Source organism: Emys orbicularis, chromosome 1, assembly GCF_028017835.1.
Source record: "Emys orbicularis isolate rEmyOrb1 chromosome 1, rEmyOrb1.hap1, whole genome shotgun sequence".
In the NCBI taxonomy this organism is placed as follows: domain Eukaryota; kingdom Metazoa; phylum Chordata; order Testudines; family Emydidae; genus Emys; species Emys orbicularis.
The window spans coordinates 107082245-107097043 of record NC_088683.1 but is presented as its reverse complement, the minus strand read 5'-3'; the positions used below and the strand labels follow the sequence as shown (position 1 = coordinate 107097043).

General features: G+C 42.9%; 1 protein-coding gene across 1 annotated transcript in view; it reads right to left on the bottom strand.

The window, feature by feature from the left end:
- HIPK2 (homeodomain interacting protein kinase 2) overlaps positions 1-14382 on the bottom strand; it is a 144396-nt gene extending 130014 nt beyond the window's left edge. Inside the window, exon 1 of the mRNA XM_065403194.1 lies at positions 14262-14382. Coding sequence (XP_065259266.1) covers positions 14262-14382 — 121 coding nt within the window. The remainder of the gene's footprint in view (positions 1-14261) is intronic.
- Between the last annotated feature and the right edge of the window lie 417 nt (positions 14383-14799).

The following is a 14799-nucleotide window of genomic DNA, read 5'->3' as shown; positions in this document are numbered from 1 at the left end:
TGACCTAAACATGACCTTTTTCCAAGCATAGATGCAGGGTAACTCCCTGTCACTCCATTTAGATGGTCAAGAGGTAGCCAGGACTCTGGAATATAAAAACAACCCCTGGAAAATCAATATCTGGTTTTACATAAGACCTTGTGCATATTGGGTCATGACTGTGAGAGTTTTAGTTAGTCCTATGCAGAAATGGGGTCAGATAGGATGTATTAAATAAATCTGATAGTTCTTTCCTTTAATAATGAGTTTTAGTGTAGTCATTTAAGGCTCTCACACAATAGATAGTAACTGGATTTAATGGGGACTGCTCTGTCCTTGATATGAGTCGTGTAACTCCCCCTAGCATTAACAGGAGTTAACGTATGTAGAGTGCACTGAGGGGACAAATCTAAAACTAATTAAAGGGCTTTCGTTGAAAGATTTGAGGCTCAACCACCCCTTCTTACCCAGCCTTCACTAAATAGTAATTTCTAATTCAGACAGCATTTTCCTTCATGCGTACACAAATCATAGACCTGCCTCTGAATAGTTCATATCAAATCCAATAGGTTCCAAAGAAGCAAACATGGGAAAGATCACAGCTCCTCCTCCCCAAACCTCTCCCCAAATTGCAAGAACTACAGCTGGTAGCTAAACAAGGAATGATTTGAAAGACACTGCTGTTTTTCCTCTCTATTTGTTGCACTGACTGCTTATGGTATAACCAGGACCTTAGAGGTGGCAAGAGAGTAAGACCCTGCCCTGTATTAACCAGGCAATAAGACCTTCTGCAATACCTGCAGAGCTGTTGACTCACTGAAACCAGAGGCTGCTAACTGCGGAGAGAACAACAGTGACTGTTTGAATAATACTGTAGAAAGTAAAAAGAAGGAGGAGTACTTGTGGCACCTTAGAGACTAACAAATTTATTTGGGCATAACCCACTTCATCGGATGCATGAAATGGAGAATACAGTAGGAAGATATATATATACACAGAGAACATGAAAAAATGGGTGTTGCCATACCAACTCTAATGAGACTAATCAATTAAGGTGGGCCACTCTGAAACTGTAGAAAGTGCATGGCTTGTGTATAGCATATAACTGATGCACCCAAGACACACTTGAAAATAAATATCTTCCAGTTTCCCAGGGGAAGCAGGAGCTAAAATACTCCTTTCTGTGCCTCAGTTAAGAAGGCAGAGAAGGAAGGAACTGCAGGGTATAGAGAATCTGTTGTGTTCTTCTTTAAGGTGGCCCGCGTCTGAATGGTCTAATTTGTGAGACATGTCTCCTGGTACTGCTAAGCTTTGAAAAGCACCTATGCATAATGAGACCACATGAGCACCCTGCCCTGAAGCAATGAATGTTTGGAGCCAAACACAAAGGGCAGTGTGGTTCTCAACTGCCTCAGCTCCTTTCCCCTGGCTAGCTGAGGGTGTCAGGACCCCCACTCCACGTCCACATCCTTCATTTGGTTTTTTAGATCATGCTTTCCTGTGTCATTAATAATAGTTAGCAACAGTATTGGTAGTTTTCTTAGTGTTTAGATAGTTTTTAGAAGAGTTTATTTACCCTATAGAGTCTATAAGCTGCACCATCACAGTTATATTCCCAGATGAGCTGTTGCACAGTTTTAGGATTGTGTGTCTGATCCAGACTTTACAGACCCAGCAATAGCTATATAGACTCATGGAATCATAGAGATGTAGGGCTGGAAGGGACCTCTAGAGGTCATACTGTCCAGCCCCCTGCACTGAGGCAGGACCAAGTAAACCTAGACCATCCCTGACAGGGCATTTGTCCAACCTGTTCTTAAAAACCTACAATGACCTGGATTCCAAAAACTCCCTGGGAAGCCTGTTCCAGAGCTGAACTACCCTGATAGCGAGAAAGTTTTTCCTAATATCTAACCTAAATCTCCCTTGCTGCAAATTAAGCCCTTTACTTCTTGTCCTACCTTTAGTGGACATGGAAAACAATTGATCAACATCCTCTTTATGATAGCCCTTCACATATTTGAAGACTGTTATCAGGTTCCCCCACAGTCTTCTTTTCTCAAAACTAAATATGCCCAGGCTTTTTAACCTTTCCTCATAGGTCAGGTTTTCTAAACCTTTTATCATTTTTGTTGCTCTCCTCTGAACTCTCTCTAATTTGTCCACACATCTTTCCAGTGCCGAGTAGAGCAGTACAATTACCCCCCATGTCTTCCCTACGACACTCCTGTTAATACACCCCAGAATAATATTAGCCTCTTTGGCAACTGCATTGAATTGTTGACTCATATTCAATTTGTGATCCACTGTAAACCCCAGATCCTTTTCAGCAGTCCTACTGCTTAGCCAATTATTACCCATTTTGTAGTTGCATTTGATTTTTTCTTGCTAAGTGTAGTACTTTGCACTTGTCTTTATTGACTTTCATCTTATTGATTTCAGAACAACTCTCCAATTTGTCAAGATCATTTGAATTCTAATCCTGTCCTCCAAAGTTCTCACAACCCCTCACAGCCTGGTGTCCTCTGAAAATTTTATAAGCACACTCTACACTCCATTATCAAATCATTAATGAAAATATTGAATAGTTCTGGACCCAGGACAGACCCCGGCAGGACCCCACTAAATACAGCCTCCCAGTTTGGCAGTGAAGCATTGCTAACTACTCTTTGAGTATGTTTTTCAGCCAGTCGTGCCCACCTTATATTTAGGGCCCTACCAAATTCACGGTCCATTTTGGTCAATTTCACTGTCATAGGATTTTAAAAATCATAAATTTCATGATTTCAGATATTTAAATCTGAAATTTCACAGGGTTGTAACTATATGGGTTCTGACCCAAAAGGAGGATGTGTGAGGGTCATAAGGTTATTGAAGGGGGGGTCACAGTATTGCCACCCTTACTTCTGCGCTGCTGCTGGCGGAAGCGCTGCCTTCAGAGCTGGGTGCCCAGCAAGTAGCCGCAGCTCTCCAGCCACCCAGCTCTGAAGGCAGAAGCAGGGCAGCAAATCTGCATCCCTCCTACAATAACCTTACAATCCCCCCACCACCTGCTTTTGGGTTGGGACTGCCAGTTTGAGAAACGCTGATCTCCCCCGTGAAATTTGTATAGTATAGGGTAAAAGTACACAAAAGGCCAGATGACACACTTTTCACAGCAGTGAATTTGGTAGGGCCCTACTTATAGTAATTTGCGTCCACCTCGCAGTAATTTCATCTAGACCACATTTCCCGAGTTTGCTTATGAGAATGTCATGTGGGACTGTGTCAGAAGCCTTACTGATATCAAGCTATATCACATCTACAGCTTCCCTCCATTCATTAGGCCAGTAACCCTGTCAAAGAAGGAAATTAGGTTAGTTTGTCAATCTTGATAAATCCATGTTGACTATTATTTATTATCCTGCTTTCCTCTAGTGCTTACAAACTGATTGTTTAGTAACAGATTGTTCCAGTACCTTTCCAGATATTGAAGTCAAGCTGATTGGTCTATAATTCCCTAGGTCCTCTTTGTTCCCTTTTCTAAAGATAGGTACTATGTTTGCCCTTCTCCAGTCCTCGGGGACCTCACTTGTTCTCCATGAGTTCTCACAGATAATCGTTACGGAATCTGAGATTGCTTCAGAGTACCTAGGATGAATTTCATCAGGCCCTGATGACATGAATACATCTAACTTGCGCACACACACACACGCACACACACACACAAATACTGTACCAGAACAAAAATAATCACATTAAGATACTGCAGTTAGGAAAGTCAGGAAATGCGGTTATGATTCCAAAAACAACCGTAACCCTGCCCCTTCCTACTACCTTTGACCGACACCTGTATATCAGTGACATACTTACACCCATACACCAGACTTCTCCTGCATTTACAGTATGAGCAATATACACCCCCAAACTGTCCCACGCTCTACTTACTAACGTATGGAACATCCACTTTTAGGTGTAACTACTGCTAAATACTTACCTGTAACTACTAATTATGAGCCACCCACCCAACCACAGACCCTCCTCCAGTTCACCCTTTCTTCATCCCATCTACACTGTTTCACATTTTTCTTTCCATACATATGCCAAAGATCTGCCGCTACCATATCAAACCTTTCCACTGGAGTCAAGAGACCACATTGTCACATCCTATCATCTAATTACAATTCACAAACAATACAGTATAAGCCACAAAGCCCAAACTATCCTATCTACCCTCTATATACACTAGAAAATCACTATTTGTATTCATCCTCCTGATGTGGTCCAGGTACCCAAGATCCAAAGTACAAAGCCCCAGGATCTTTTGACATCCTCTTGATCTAGGCACTTAACACAGAATCCCAGGGGCAGATCAATATATTTATATTTGGAAACTTAACTATAACTTAGCAAAGGATTGTGTTTTGAGAATTCCTCGGGGGTTTCCCCACTTCATATTTGAATTGTCACAATGGAAACAGCTCTTATATATTTCTTAAGTAAATCATGGGGCTATGTTTCTGTTTCACATGTTATTTAATTATTAATGTAACACCTGAGGATGCAGGTTAAAATATGCCTGTGACGTTGTGCAGTCTATATGGTTTTATAAAAACATAATAAGAAGTGAATATAATGTAACTGGAATAGTTTGATAAAAATATGATAAGTGAATATAATGTAACAGGAATATGCTTCATGCAAAAGGTCTCTTGTAAGGTATCATTACAAAGCTTATAATCTACTGAGTGTGATCATCCTATTTGTATAAATGTACCACTCTTGTATCTGAAACTAGAAATATGAAATATAACTCTGAGGGCCTATTGTAATTATGCAAAGTGTGGGCCATTAATAGTGGTTTGGAATCTTGATGACTCCCATTAACCAGGACCATTGTCTGCAGATGGCTGTGTTTACCTGTTAGTCTTCCTGTATATGTGTGTGCTGGCAAGTGGGTAATGAAGTCTTGCAGTGACATGTGATCATGTCACCTGACCTGGAATCCATCTTTAACCTGGGTGCTTTTCCAGTGAGGGGGGGTGGACAAAGGGTTCCCGCCTTATGCAAAAGATATATAAAGGGGTGGAAGAGAACAGAGGGAGAGAGGAGCCATCATGAAGAATCCCCTAGCTATCACCTGAGCTGGAACAAGAGCTGTACCAGGGGAAAGAATTGTGCCCAGGCCTGGAAGGTGTCCAGCTTCAGAAAAAACTTACTGAAGCATCTCTGAGGGTGAGATTATCTGTATTCAGTTTGATTAGACATAGATTTGCACATTTTATTTTATTTTGCTTGGTGACTTACTTTGTTCTGTCTGTTACTACTTGGAACCACTTAAATCCTACTTTCTGTATTTAATAAAATCACTTTTTATTTAGTAATTTACTCAGAGTATGTATTAACACCTGGGGGAGCAAACAACTGTGCATATCTCTCTATCAGTGTGATAGAGGGCGAACAATTTATGAGTTTGCCCTGCATAAGCTTTATGCAGGGTAAAACGGATTTATTTGGGTTTAGACCCCATTGGGAGTTGGGCATCTGAGTGCTAAAGACAAGCAAACTTCTGTGAGCTGTTTTCAGGTAAACTTGCAGTTTGGGACAAGTGATTCAGACCCTGGATCTGTGTTGGAGCAGACGGGAGAGTCTGGCTCAGCAAGACAGGGTGCTGGAGTTCTGAGCTGGCAGGGAAAACAGGAATAAAAGTAGTCTTGGCACGTTAGGTGGCCGCTGCCAGGGGGGTTTCTGTGATCCAACCTGTCACAATGCCTCACTAGAGTCTCTGCTACCTAATTACTTCTCTGCAGACTCTCCCCATTTGACCTGCCAGAGACTTCTAGGTCTTGATGAGGGGAAACTGACAAGGGCCCAACATTCAGAGATGCACTCCCAGGATCTGTGGACATCCCTTAACTATTTAGCTACCGTCTTAGGGACAGGAGCTGGGCAGTGTGGATAATGGAAAATTATAAGAAGCCATCTCACCTTCCTTTCCTCAGTCTGCCTCAAATATTATTGAAAGGAAAGGAAAGGATGGCAGCAGGTGCATAAATCAGATAGGTTATGCCACTGACAAAATGGAGCTAGACTCTGGAAAGCTAATCCTCTTCAGCAGATCTGTCAAGAATGGCAGCAAGACCATCACCTCGGTGAAAATCATGGAAATTATGTGGAAATCCACCAAGCCGTCAAAGTGCTCTTCAGACAAATAGAGGATATCTAGGAGTCCACGGTGCCTGAGGCAGGTCTCGATGACTTAACAATGACAAAGTCTTGCCATATTTATCTTGCTGAGCAAAAAACTCTAGAGCCAGGGTAGGAAGCCTCCAGCTCTTGTGATGACCTCTGGAGCTAGGCACTTAGCAGAATCCCAGGATCAGGTGAAGATGAAGCATGGTAAAGGACGAGGGGACAACAGCAGCAGAAAGCAATCAAGATCTACAAAGGGGTGTGGCGAGTCCCACACAAACAGCTTAGTTCAAAGACATTTTCGAAAAGCATATTTCAGTGAAGTCAGGAACCAGTGCTGCCATGAAACACTGGGATTTCCAAGGTCCTAAAGGGGAGACGAGAGACTCCCCTTAGCACAGATAGCATGGGAAGGGGGAATATTGCCGATCCAAATAGACTGGTAATTGTGACAGACAGAAACTGTTTTGAAGCTTTATTGTCATATCTCTTGGCGTGCGCTGAAAAAAGTCTCAATGAGGGTGTTTTGTTCAAGAGTTTCAGCTTTCAGTTTCATAATGAGAAGGCAAGGCAGAGCATGGGAGCTTAAACATTACCCAGCTGGGGGATGGATTGGCAGATTTAATCTGCTGATATCCTGAAGACGAGATATGTCCTGTACATAGGTTGGGAGTTCAGTATTCCCTACAGAAGAATCATTGCGTAGCACGGGCTTTCTATGTAGCCTTGGACAAGTCACTTAACCTGTCTGTCTCAGTTTCTCATCTTCAAAACAGGGTTAACAGTACTAACCTATCTCACTGGGAGGTTATGATCCTTAATTATTTTATGGCCTAGATTCATACAAACTGCACCAGCTGGTCCCCCTCCTCACCCACGAGTGGGGATTGATCTGGAGGAGAGAGTGCCTTTGGTTTCCATCAGGGGCTCCAGAAGAGTCTACAGCGGGGATGAACTGCATCAGTGCATCCCTCTTCTGTCCTGCCCATGCCCCCTCCCCTGCCTAGCACTGACACATTTTTGTGCTTCTGGAGTCCTCACTGGAAGGGGATGTTGTGGCTACTTCCCCCCCACCACAGCCTCCTCACTTGGTGACTTTCCACCTGTAAAGCCCTCCCCTAACAGTAGTGAAACCACAGCACCTCCCATGTGCCACTGTCACCAGCAGGAACCCTTGCTAAAGCAAGATGTGGGTAGTTTTCTGCAGTCCCTGTCTGAGCCTCTTATGCTCAGGAGCTTTACGTGTTTCATTTGCAAAGAGGCCATTGCGTGACATTCAGCATTGCATTTTGTTTATGAGATCTGAACCTCATATCAGCCATTAGCTGGGCTGAAAAGGTCAGTTTGCCTATTTGCGAGTCCCTCCCTTCAGTTTGTTTCCATCAGGAAATAGACCTGGTGGAGAGAGACAAGCCTCTGGGTAAGGTTAGTACGATAAACAGGAACCCGGCTACATGGGCATGGATTACTCTGCAGGGGGAAAACAGTACTTCAAGCCTGCTACACATACCTCAGACAACTAGAGAGAGAGACTTTTAACTGTCACATGATCAGCATTAACTGTATCAACACCTCACAGCTAAATAAGAGCTGCTAAATACAAGGCTTACTACAATCCCTCATAAAGAATCTCCTGCTAAATACAGGATACTTTGGGAAGCTAAGGATGAGAACCCATCAGGTTAGTCAACTTGCTTTCATTTTAAGTAATAAAAAAAGAATGCTATAAATGCATACACACACACAAAATAGACCTTAGGCTCCACAGGGAAACACCTGTCTAAACTGTGATTTTCTCCCTCTCCTTCCATTTCCTTAGCCTTTAACCTACCAAAAAAAAAAAAAAAATCTGTGCAGTTAAAAATTATGGCCAAATCTTCAGCAATCTCCTTTGTTTTGATGTGTCTTTTAAGGTGACTGTTGCAAGACTGTCAGGCCCAAAAGGGTTGGAGATGAGAAGGGAGAGGGCCTGGAGAACTCAGAACTAGAGCTGGGGCTGAACAACAAAATTCAGTCAGGCCAGATCCAAACATCCCCAACATTCTGGGGGCTTAGGATCTAGGATTTTGATTCGGGTCCTTTTCTCCTTAAAACACAAAAATGGAATCAGCTGTTCATTTAAGAGGCAGCAGCTGAAAAGAGGGCCCTACTAGAAGATTCCACTTAACTAAATGATCCCCAAAATTCCTTCTCCCACCAGAGTGTGTTGAGCAGTTTAAGGGAGACTGAAAGGATGGTGAGGTGAAACACTCTATGTGAGAACATTACACACTGCTATAGGCAAAGAGAAGATCTTTGGGTTCCCCTATTAATGTGTAATACAGAACATCCCAATTGTTTATTTTCTTTTAGGTAATGTAAGCTCACTCGCTCTCTTGCCCATATACTTGCAGAGCCATGGGAAGTGCCACTGCATGCAGTGATATCTCTTTTCCAGAAAGAAGTGTCAGACTCTTCAGCCAAACAGAGCAATCCCATCAGATTAACTTCTAGTCACACGCAAATACAAGCCCCCTATCCCCACCCGACTTGTGTACTCCTAGTGAAACTGGACCTGTGTCTTTTGGTATGTACTGATGGGTTTCCAAATATCTCCACCACTGCTCTGTTTGAAATAAGATACTGTAGGGCATCGGTCACTTAGGGTTCAGTGTGGAGGACAATCCTGTCTAACTGAGGATCCAGGAAGCTCTTTCTAGCCCTAAAAGAAAGCCCGAGTTGGAGCTGGGGATGAACTACAGGATGGATTTCAGGGCTCTGAAGAGGAAACATCCAGAAGATCAAGAAAGGATAACTGACTTGAGGAGAAAGGATATAAGACCCTTGAGTGTGATGAAGCAGCTGAGTAAAAGCTGTTCAGGGAGACTAGTAAGTACTACCACTCAAATCTCTGAAGGAAAAGAAAGCAGAGGAAGGGAAGTTGTTAAGAGAAAGAAAACAGTAAAATTCTCCATCTGGATCAGCTGAGCTCTCTGGGTGCCATCAATCTGCACACCAGGTTTCTCTTTCATGCAAGTTATATTTATTGACATATTTATTTCCTCGTTTCTGTTCTGCTTAATGCCATGGCAGCTAGACCAGTTCCATTACAGAAACTATTACACAATTGAAAAGGAAGAAAGCAAAAGCAGAAAATCAAGTGCTATGCAAAATACTGACCTTTTGCAGCTTGCCTTGAAGGTTACAAAACTCAGGCTCTGATCGGCTACCAAGGGGAGTGAATTCCAAAACGCAAGGCCCCCATCTGAGAAAGACCTGCTGGCAGACATGGGGTATTCATACTTTATGGACCAATTGTAAGCGTTTTAACTGCCTCAATGGAGTGTAGGGTGAGAGACCACCTCTCAAATAAACAGGCCCCATAAATCAGGGCTTCAACACCAACACGTCGAACTGCACTCAGAATGGAACAAGAAGCCAGTGCAGAGACCTACGCACTACTCAAGCAATGGGCAACTGCATTCTTTAATAGTTTCTGGGTGGTGTTCACGGGTAGAGCACAAGTACTGCACTCAAGCCTAGAAATTCATAGATTATAAGGCCAGAAGGGACCCCTGTGATCATCTAGTCTGACCTCCTGAACAACACAGGCCATAATAAAAGCATGGACGACCGACCACTGCAAAATCCACGTTAGAAAGGATTAGCCATAGTCCCCAGGCCAGCTATAGATGATAAAATGCACAACAGGTCACCACTCTCATCTGAGAAACCAGGAGCGGTGATGGATCCAACGTGACCCTTTTAAACAACAGGTGGGCATACACCATCAGTAGATGGGGCAGACACTTACTACCACCCATTCCTCTAATGCTTATCCCTGTCAACAAGCATCACCCTTTCATCCAGAACCCCTCTCTCTTTCAGACATCGGAAAAATAATGAAGTTGTAGTATCTAGGCTTGATGAACAACAGACAAAGAGCTAAATATAATCAGCATATTAGTGACACTGCACCCAAACTGTCCCACAATCTCACCCAATGGCTTCATATAAACATTAAACAGGAAGGGTGGCAAGACTGAACCCCGTAGAACCCCACTCCCATCTTTGGGAAGCCTTTTGGGAGAACCAGCCATTACCCAGCACCACTCTGTGGGATTTTTCTGACAGGGAAGAACAAACCCACGGAAAAGCCACATCGTCCACTCCCACAAAATCCTGCAGACAAGTTAACAACACTTCATATATCAGAAGCTACTGATAGATCTAATAGAATCTTAGACATCCTACCTTTGCCTACCACAAGAATGACATGAAAGAGAAACCATCAGGGGTAGTCCCATGTTTGTTGCTATGGTGATCATGAGAACCCAAGTAAATGCACAAAGGGGGAGATTTTCAAAAGAACCCTTAAGGATTTGGGAGCTAAAGTCCCGTTGACTTTCAACAAGATTTGTGCAGTCAAAAGCCATGGGTGCTTTTGAAAATCTCTCCCAAAATGTGACAATCCAGGTGGACACAGATCAAGATGAACTAAGCAACCAGGTCCAACGAGAACTCAGCAAATTAGGAAGACATTCCACTGAGCTGAGGTCTGCACACAGTCAAAATCCCAAATTCATTTTATTCCAGGATAGACACACTCCTTGGGTTTGGGCAGAACAGCCACACTCCTTCTTCAACCCATCCTGGGTTCATGCTGGACTGAGATGAGTCATGACAGGACCAGCTGAGTCATTCAGCCAAGGCTTGGAAATATCTGCACGATTAGAATGTGGATGATGTCAGTCTTCTTAGTAACCAGTCATGCATTAAACAGGAGGAACTGAAGGTTGGCATCACTGCTAGCCATTACCTCATCCTGCTGAGGTAGGACCTGATCTTGTGGTCCCTTCTGTTCTTAAACTCTATGACTCTATGAGCTCAGATGAAACCAACAGAATAGATAACAAGCACTGGCCACCTGGTCTGCAGCTGATAAAAGGCCCTTTTCCACCTAGTCTCCCCACACCAGTCAGAACAGCTCCCCACCCCAGAAATGGTCTCCTCTTCTGTCCACCAGATCTCTGGCAACTGCTAACCCTCTCTTCACACTTTTACAGACAAAGCACCGATTTATTCCATTTCCATCAAATCTTTACGAAACCTGTTTCAAGTTCAAAATACAACCTCCCTGAGTACAGATAATTGTCACCTTTTTGAAAGCACAGGTCTGTGTTTAATTTAGAAGTCTACTGTTTTCAGAACAAAAGCGAGCAGGAACAATTGCATTTGTGCCCAGAAGATGTATTTGTCTTACAGACTCTTTTATGATTATTATAAAAGTTTTGTGAGCAAGTGTAGTGCTCATGAAAAAGGGTGACGGCTAGAACTGGCCTGAGCTAGACATGTTGGGAGCAGATGCTGTGCAAGCTTCCGTCCACCCCACACATACGTCTAACAATGCACTTCAGTTCTGAACACACTACTGTGATCCTGACCTGCTACACCACCCTTAGGAGCAGAGGCTGCCCGTCATGACACACTATATGACAAATTCTATAATGGGTTTGAATGGACTAAGATGAAAATATTGTATTGATTTGGGTTAGGCCTTGATCCTGCAAATACTTATTCACATGCTTATCTTTACTTATCTGTGTAAAGTTAAAAACATACATAAGTGCTTGCAGAATCTGGGGTTTAGACAGTAAGCTCCTCAGGACACAGATCTTGTCTTTGTCCATGTTTTGTAAAGGACTCCTTACCTTCGTAGAATTTATAGCAAAAATAGAGGGAACTCAGAGATAGGCGATGAGAATGATTTAGAGTCATGGATAATCTCTCATATGAAGAGATTGAAATGATTGCGATTGTTTACCTTATAGAGGAGGCAAATAATAGGGGACAAGCTGAAACTATACAAAATAATGGATGCTTAGAGAGGGTAGCTCTCTAGAGAATGTCTGTTCTCTCTGTGTCATAACAAAAGAATTAGGGGATATTCATTGAAGAAAAATTCAAAACTAATATAAGGAAATACTTTTTCATATAACACACAATTGGCCTGTGGAACTCATTGCCACAAGATATCATTGAGGCCAAGAGCTCAGGAGACTTCAAAAAAGGAGTGGACATTGTGACAGTGTACCCCATAAGGCTTTATGGGGGTGTGTGCTTATAAATGTATGTATGATATAACTGGAATATGTTTTGTGCTGCCTGTGCCATGTAACATATCTCCATAAAGGTTATGGTCTACTATATCTATTCATCCTATTTGTACATATATATCATTTTCTATTTGAGGTTAAGAATATGGGCTGTATGCTTGCTTGGTTTCTAAGTAAGCTTTGTGAGGCATTTGGTCAGCTTCTTTAGGAAGGAATTCGCCAGGTTAAGTACCTGATCAGGAAACACTTGGGGAACAGGTTTCAAAGTAGCAGCTTGGGGAACAATGCATCTTGGAATGCTCCAATCCACATAAGAAGTCTTCCTGGAGACATGCAAGATACCATGTGGACAATGGCTTCGGCCTGTAAAGACTGAGTCATGCAGGGACATGTGACTTGCCCAGGTGACTCCAGAACTCCATCTTGGAGCTGGACTTTGCATAGGAGGGAGGAGGGGGGTCTCCACCCACAAGAGAGAGTCTATTTAAACCCGTGGGAGACCCCTCCATTTTGTCTTCAGCTGGCTAAAGAAGGAGCCTCTCCATCCCCCCAGGATATTTGAAGGAAACTGGAACAAAGGACAGTAACTACAGGGGGTGTGAGTGATTGCTGGACCCAGGCTAAAAGGAGATTAGCCTGTAAAAGGGAGCATTCTGGAACTGGTGAGGAACTTATCTGTATTTAGTTTGATTAGACATAGATTTGCGCATTTTATTTTATTTTGCTTGGTGACTTACTTTGTTCTGTCTGTTACTACTTGGAACCACTTAAATCCTACTTAATAAAATCACTTTCTACTTAGTAATTCACTCAGAGTATGTTATTAATACCTGGGGGAGCAAACAACTGTGCATATCTCTCTATCAGTGTTATAGAGGGCGAACAATTTATGAGTTTACTCTGAATAAGCTTTATGCAGGGTAAAACGGATTCATTTGGGTTTAGACCCCATTGGGAGTTGGGCATCTGAGTGCTAAAGACAAGCAAACTTCTGTGAGCTGTTTTCAGGTAAACTTGCAGCTTTGGGGCAAGTGATTCAGACCCTGGGTCTGTGTTGGAGCAGACAGGAGTGTCTGGCTCGGCAAGACAGGGTGCCGGAGTCCTGAGCTGGCAGGGAAAACAGGAATAGAAGTAGTCTTGGTACATTAGGTGGCAGCTCCCAAGGGGGTTTCTGTGATCCAACCCATCACAGACATTTATATGGATAAGGGAATATCCCATATTATAATAAATATTTAAAAATAAACAGGTTTTGAAAGTGATATAAACCCTCAAACTTCACGACATAAGCTAACATCTAACTGTTGAGGGTTATCAAGACACAGTCGGTGGGGGTAAGTTTAACCCATAACTGCCCACTGCAGAGTTTCTTCCTGTGAAGCATCTAGTGCTGGCTACTGTCAGAGACAGGATACTGACCTAGGAGAACTGATCAGATCTGTTATGGCAAGTCCTACTCTCCAAAGACATTTTCACTTGTTTCCAAAAAAGTGAAATTTCTCATCTGTCTTCAGTGGTCTTCAGAGCACTAAACTGCTCTGCCTCTCAGTCCCAAGCATATCTATTGCTTCAAGTGTGCAGTTTACCCTTTTGGTGATTCTAACAGTCTCGATTAATATAACAGTTTCATTTCTAGGGTCTTTGCTGTATGTGGCATTAAGTGATTGAGCTGAGGGATTTAAAATCTCTTCTTTTCACAATCTTTTCTGAAAACTGTTGCCACTTCCCAATTTAGGAAAGGAGGAATAAAGAATCTGCCATGCCAGGCCAGACCATTAGTTTATTAAGTATAGATTGGTATTCTGCATCCTGTAGTGGGCAATACTTGAAGCATAGTGCCTCATAATGCAACTGGCCAGCTACACATGAAGGGACCGGACGGAGTCCCTTTCTGACCTCCACATGTGACCATCTTAAATCTGAAACACAAGATCATTTATCCCTTTTAAAAACAGCCCCCCACAATATATGATGGTCTCAATGATATTCCACACTAACAAATCCACCCATATTTACCAGTCATTAGTTCCCTGACAGCTTCTCTTTGGAACTTCAGAGGGTCCGTCTCTCCAGCCCACCTCCAGATTTCAGTTGAACTGTGATGCAGCCCCCTCACCGTCTCTCTGTGCCCAGCCATCTGCAATCTGCTCTCTCTGCATCAGCGGAAAGAATCAGGATGTGCTGCATTGTACTGTCTTGTTTCCTGATGCCCTGACAAACTCGTTTTATTTACAAGAAGAAAGATCTCTGAGAGCAAGAAACACAGACATCTCAGTGACTAAAGGACCCAAACTGTCAGGATAGTGTTTAAGCCTTAGGGAAGTTAGATATCAAAAAGGAGCAGGTGTGACTGGACAGCTAGACTTTTAAAGGCTTGGTGGAGGAAAGTCTTTAAGTTGTTAACATGAAATAACAATATCCTCCTGGTACCTGTAGTGACAAATACCACCTCCATCCTGACACCAAACACAACGTTTCAAAGCCAGACATTGGAGGTGAAAACCTGACAGGGAAAGTATCCTGACCCTGAAGCCACCAGATTTTATACTTTATT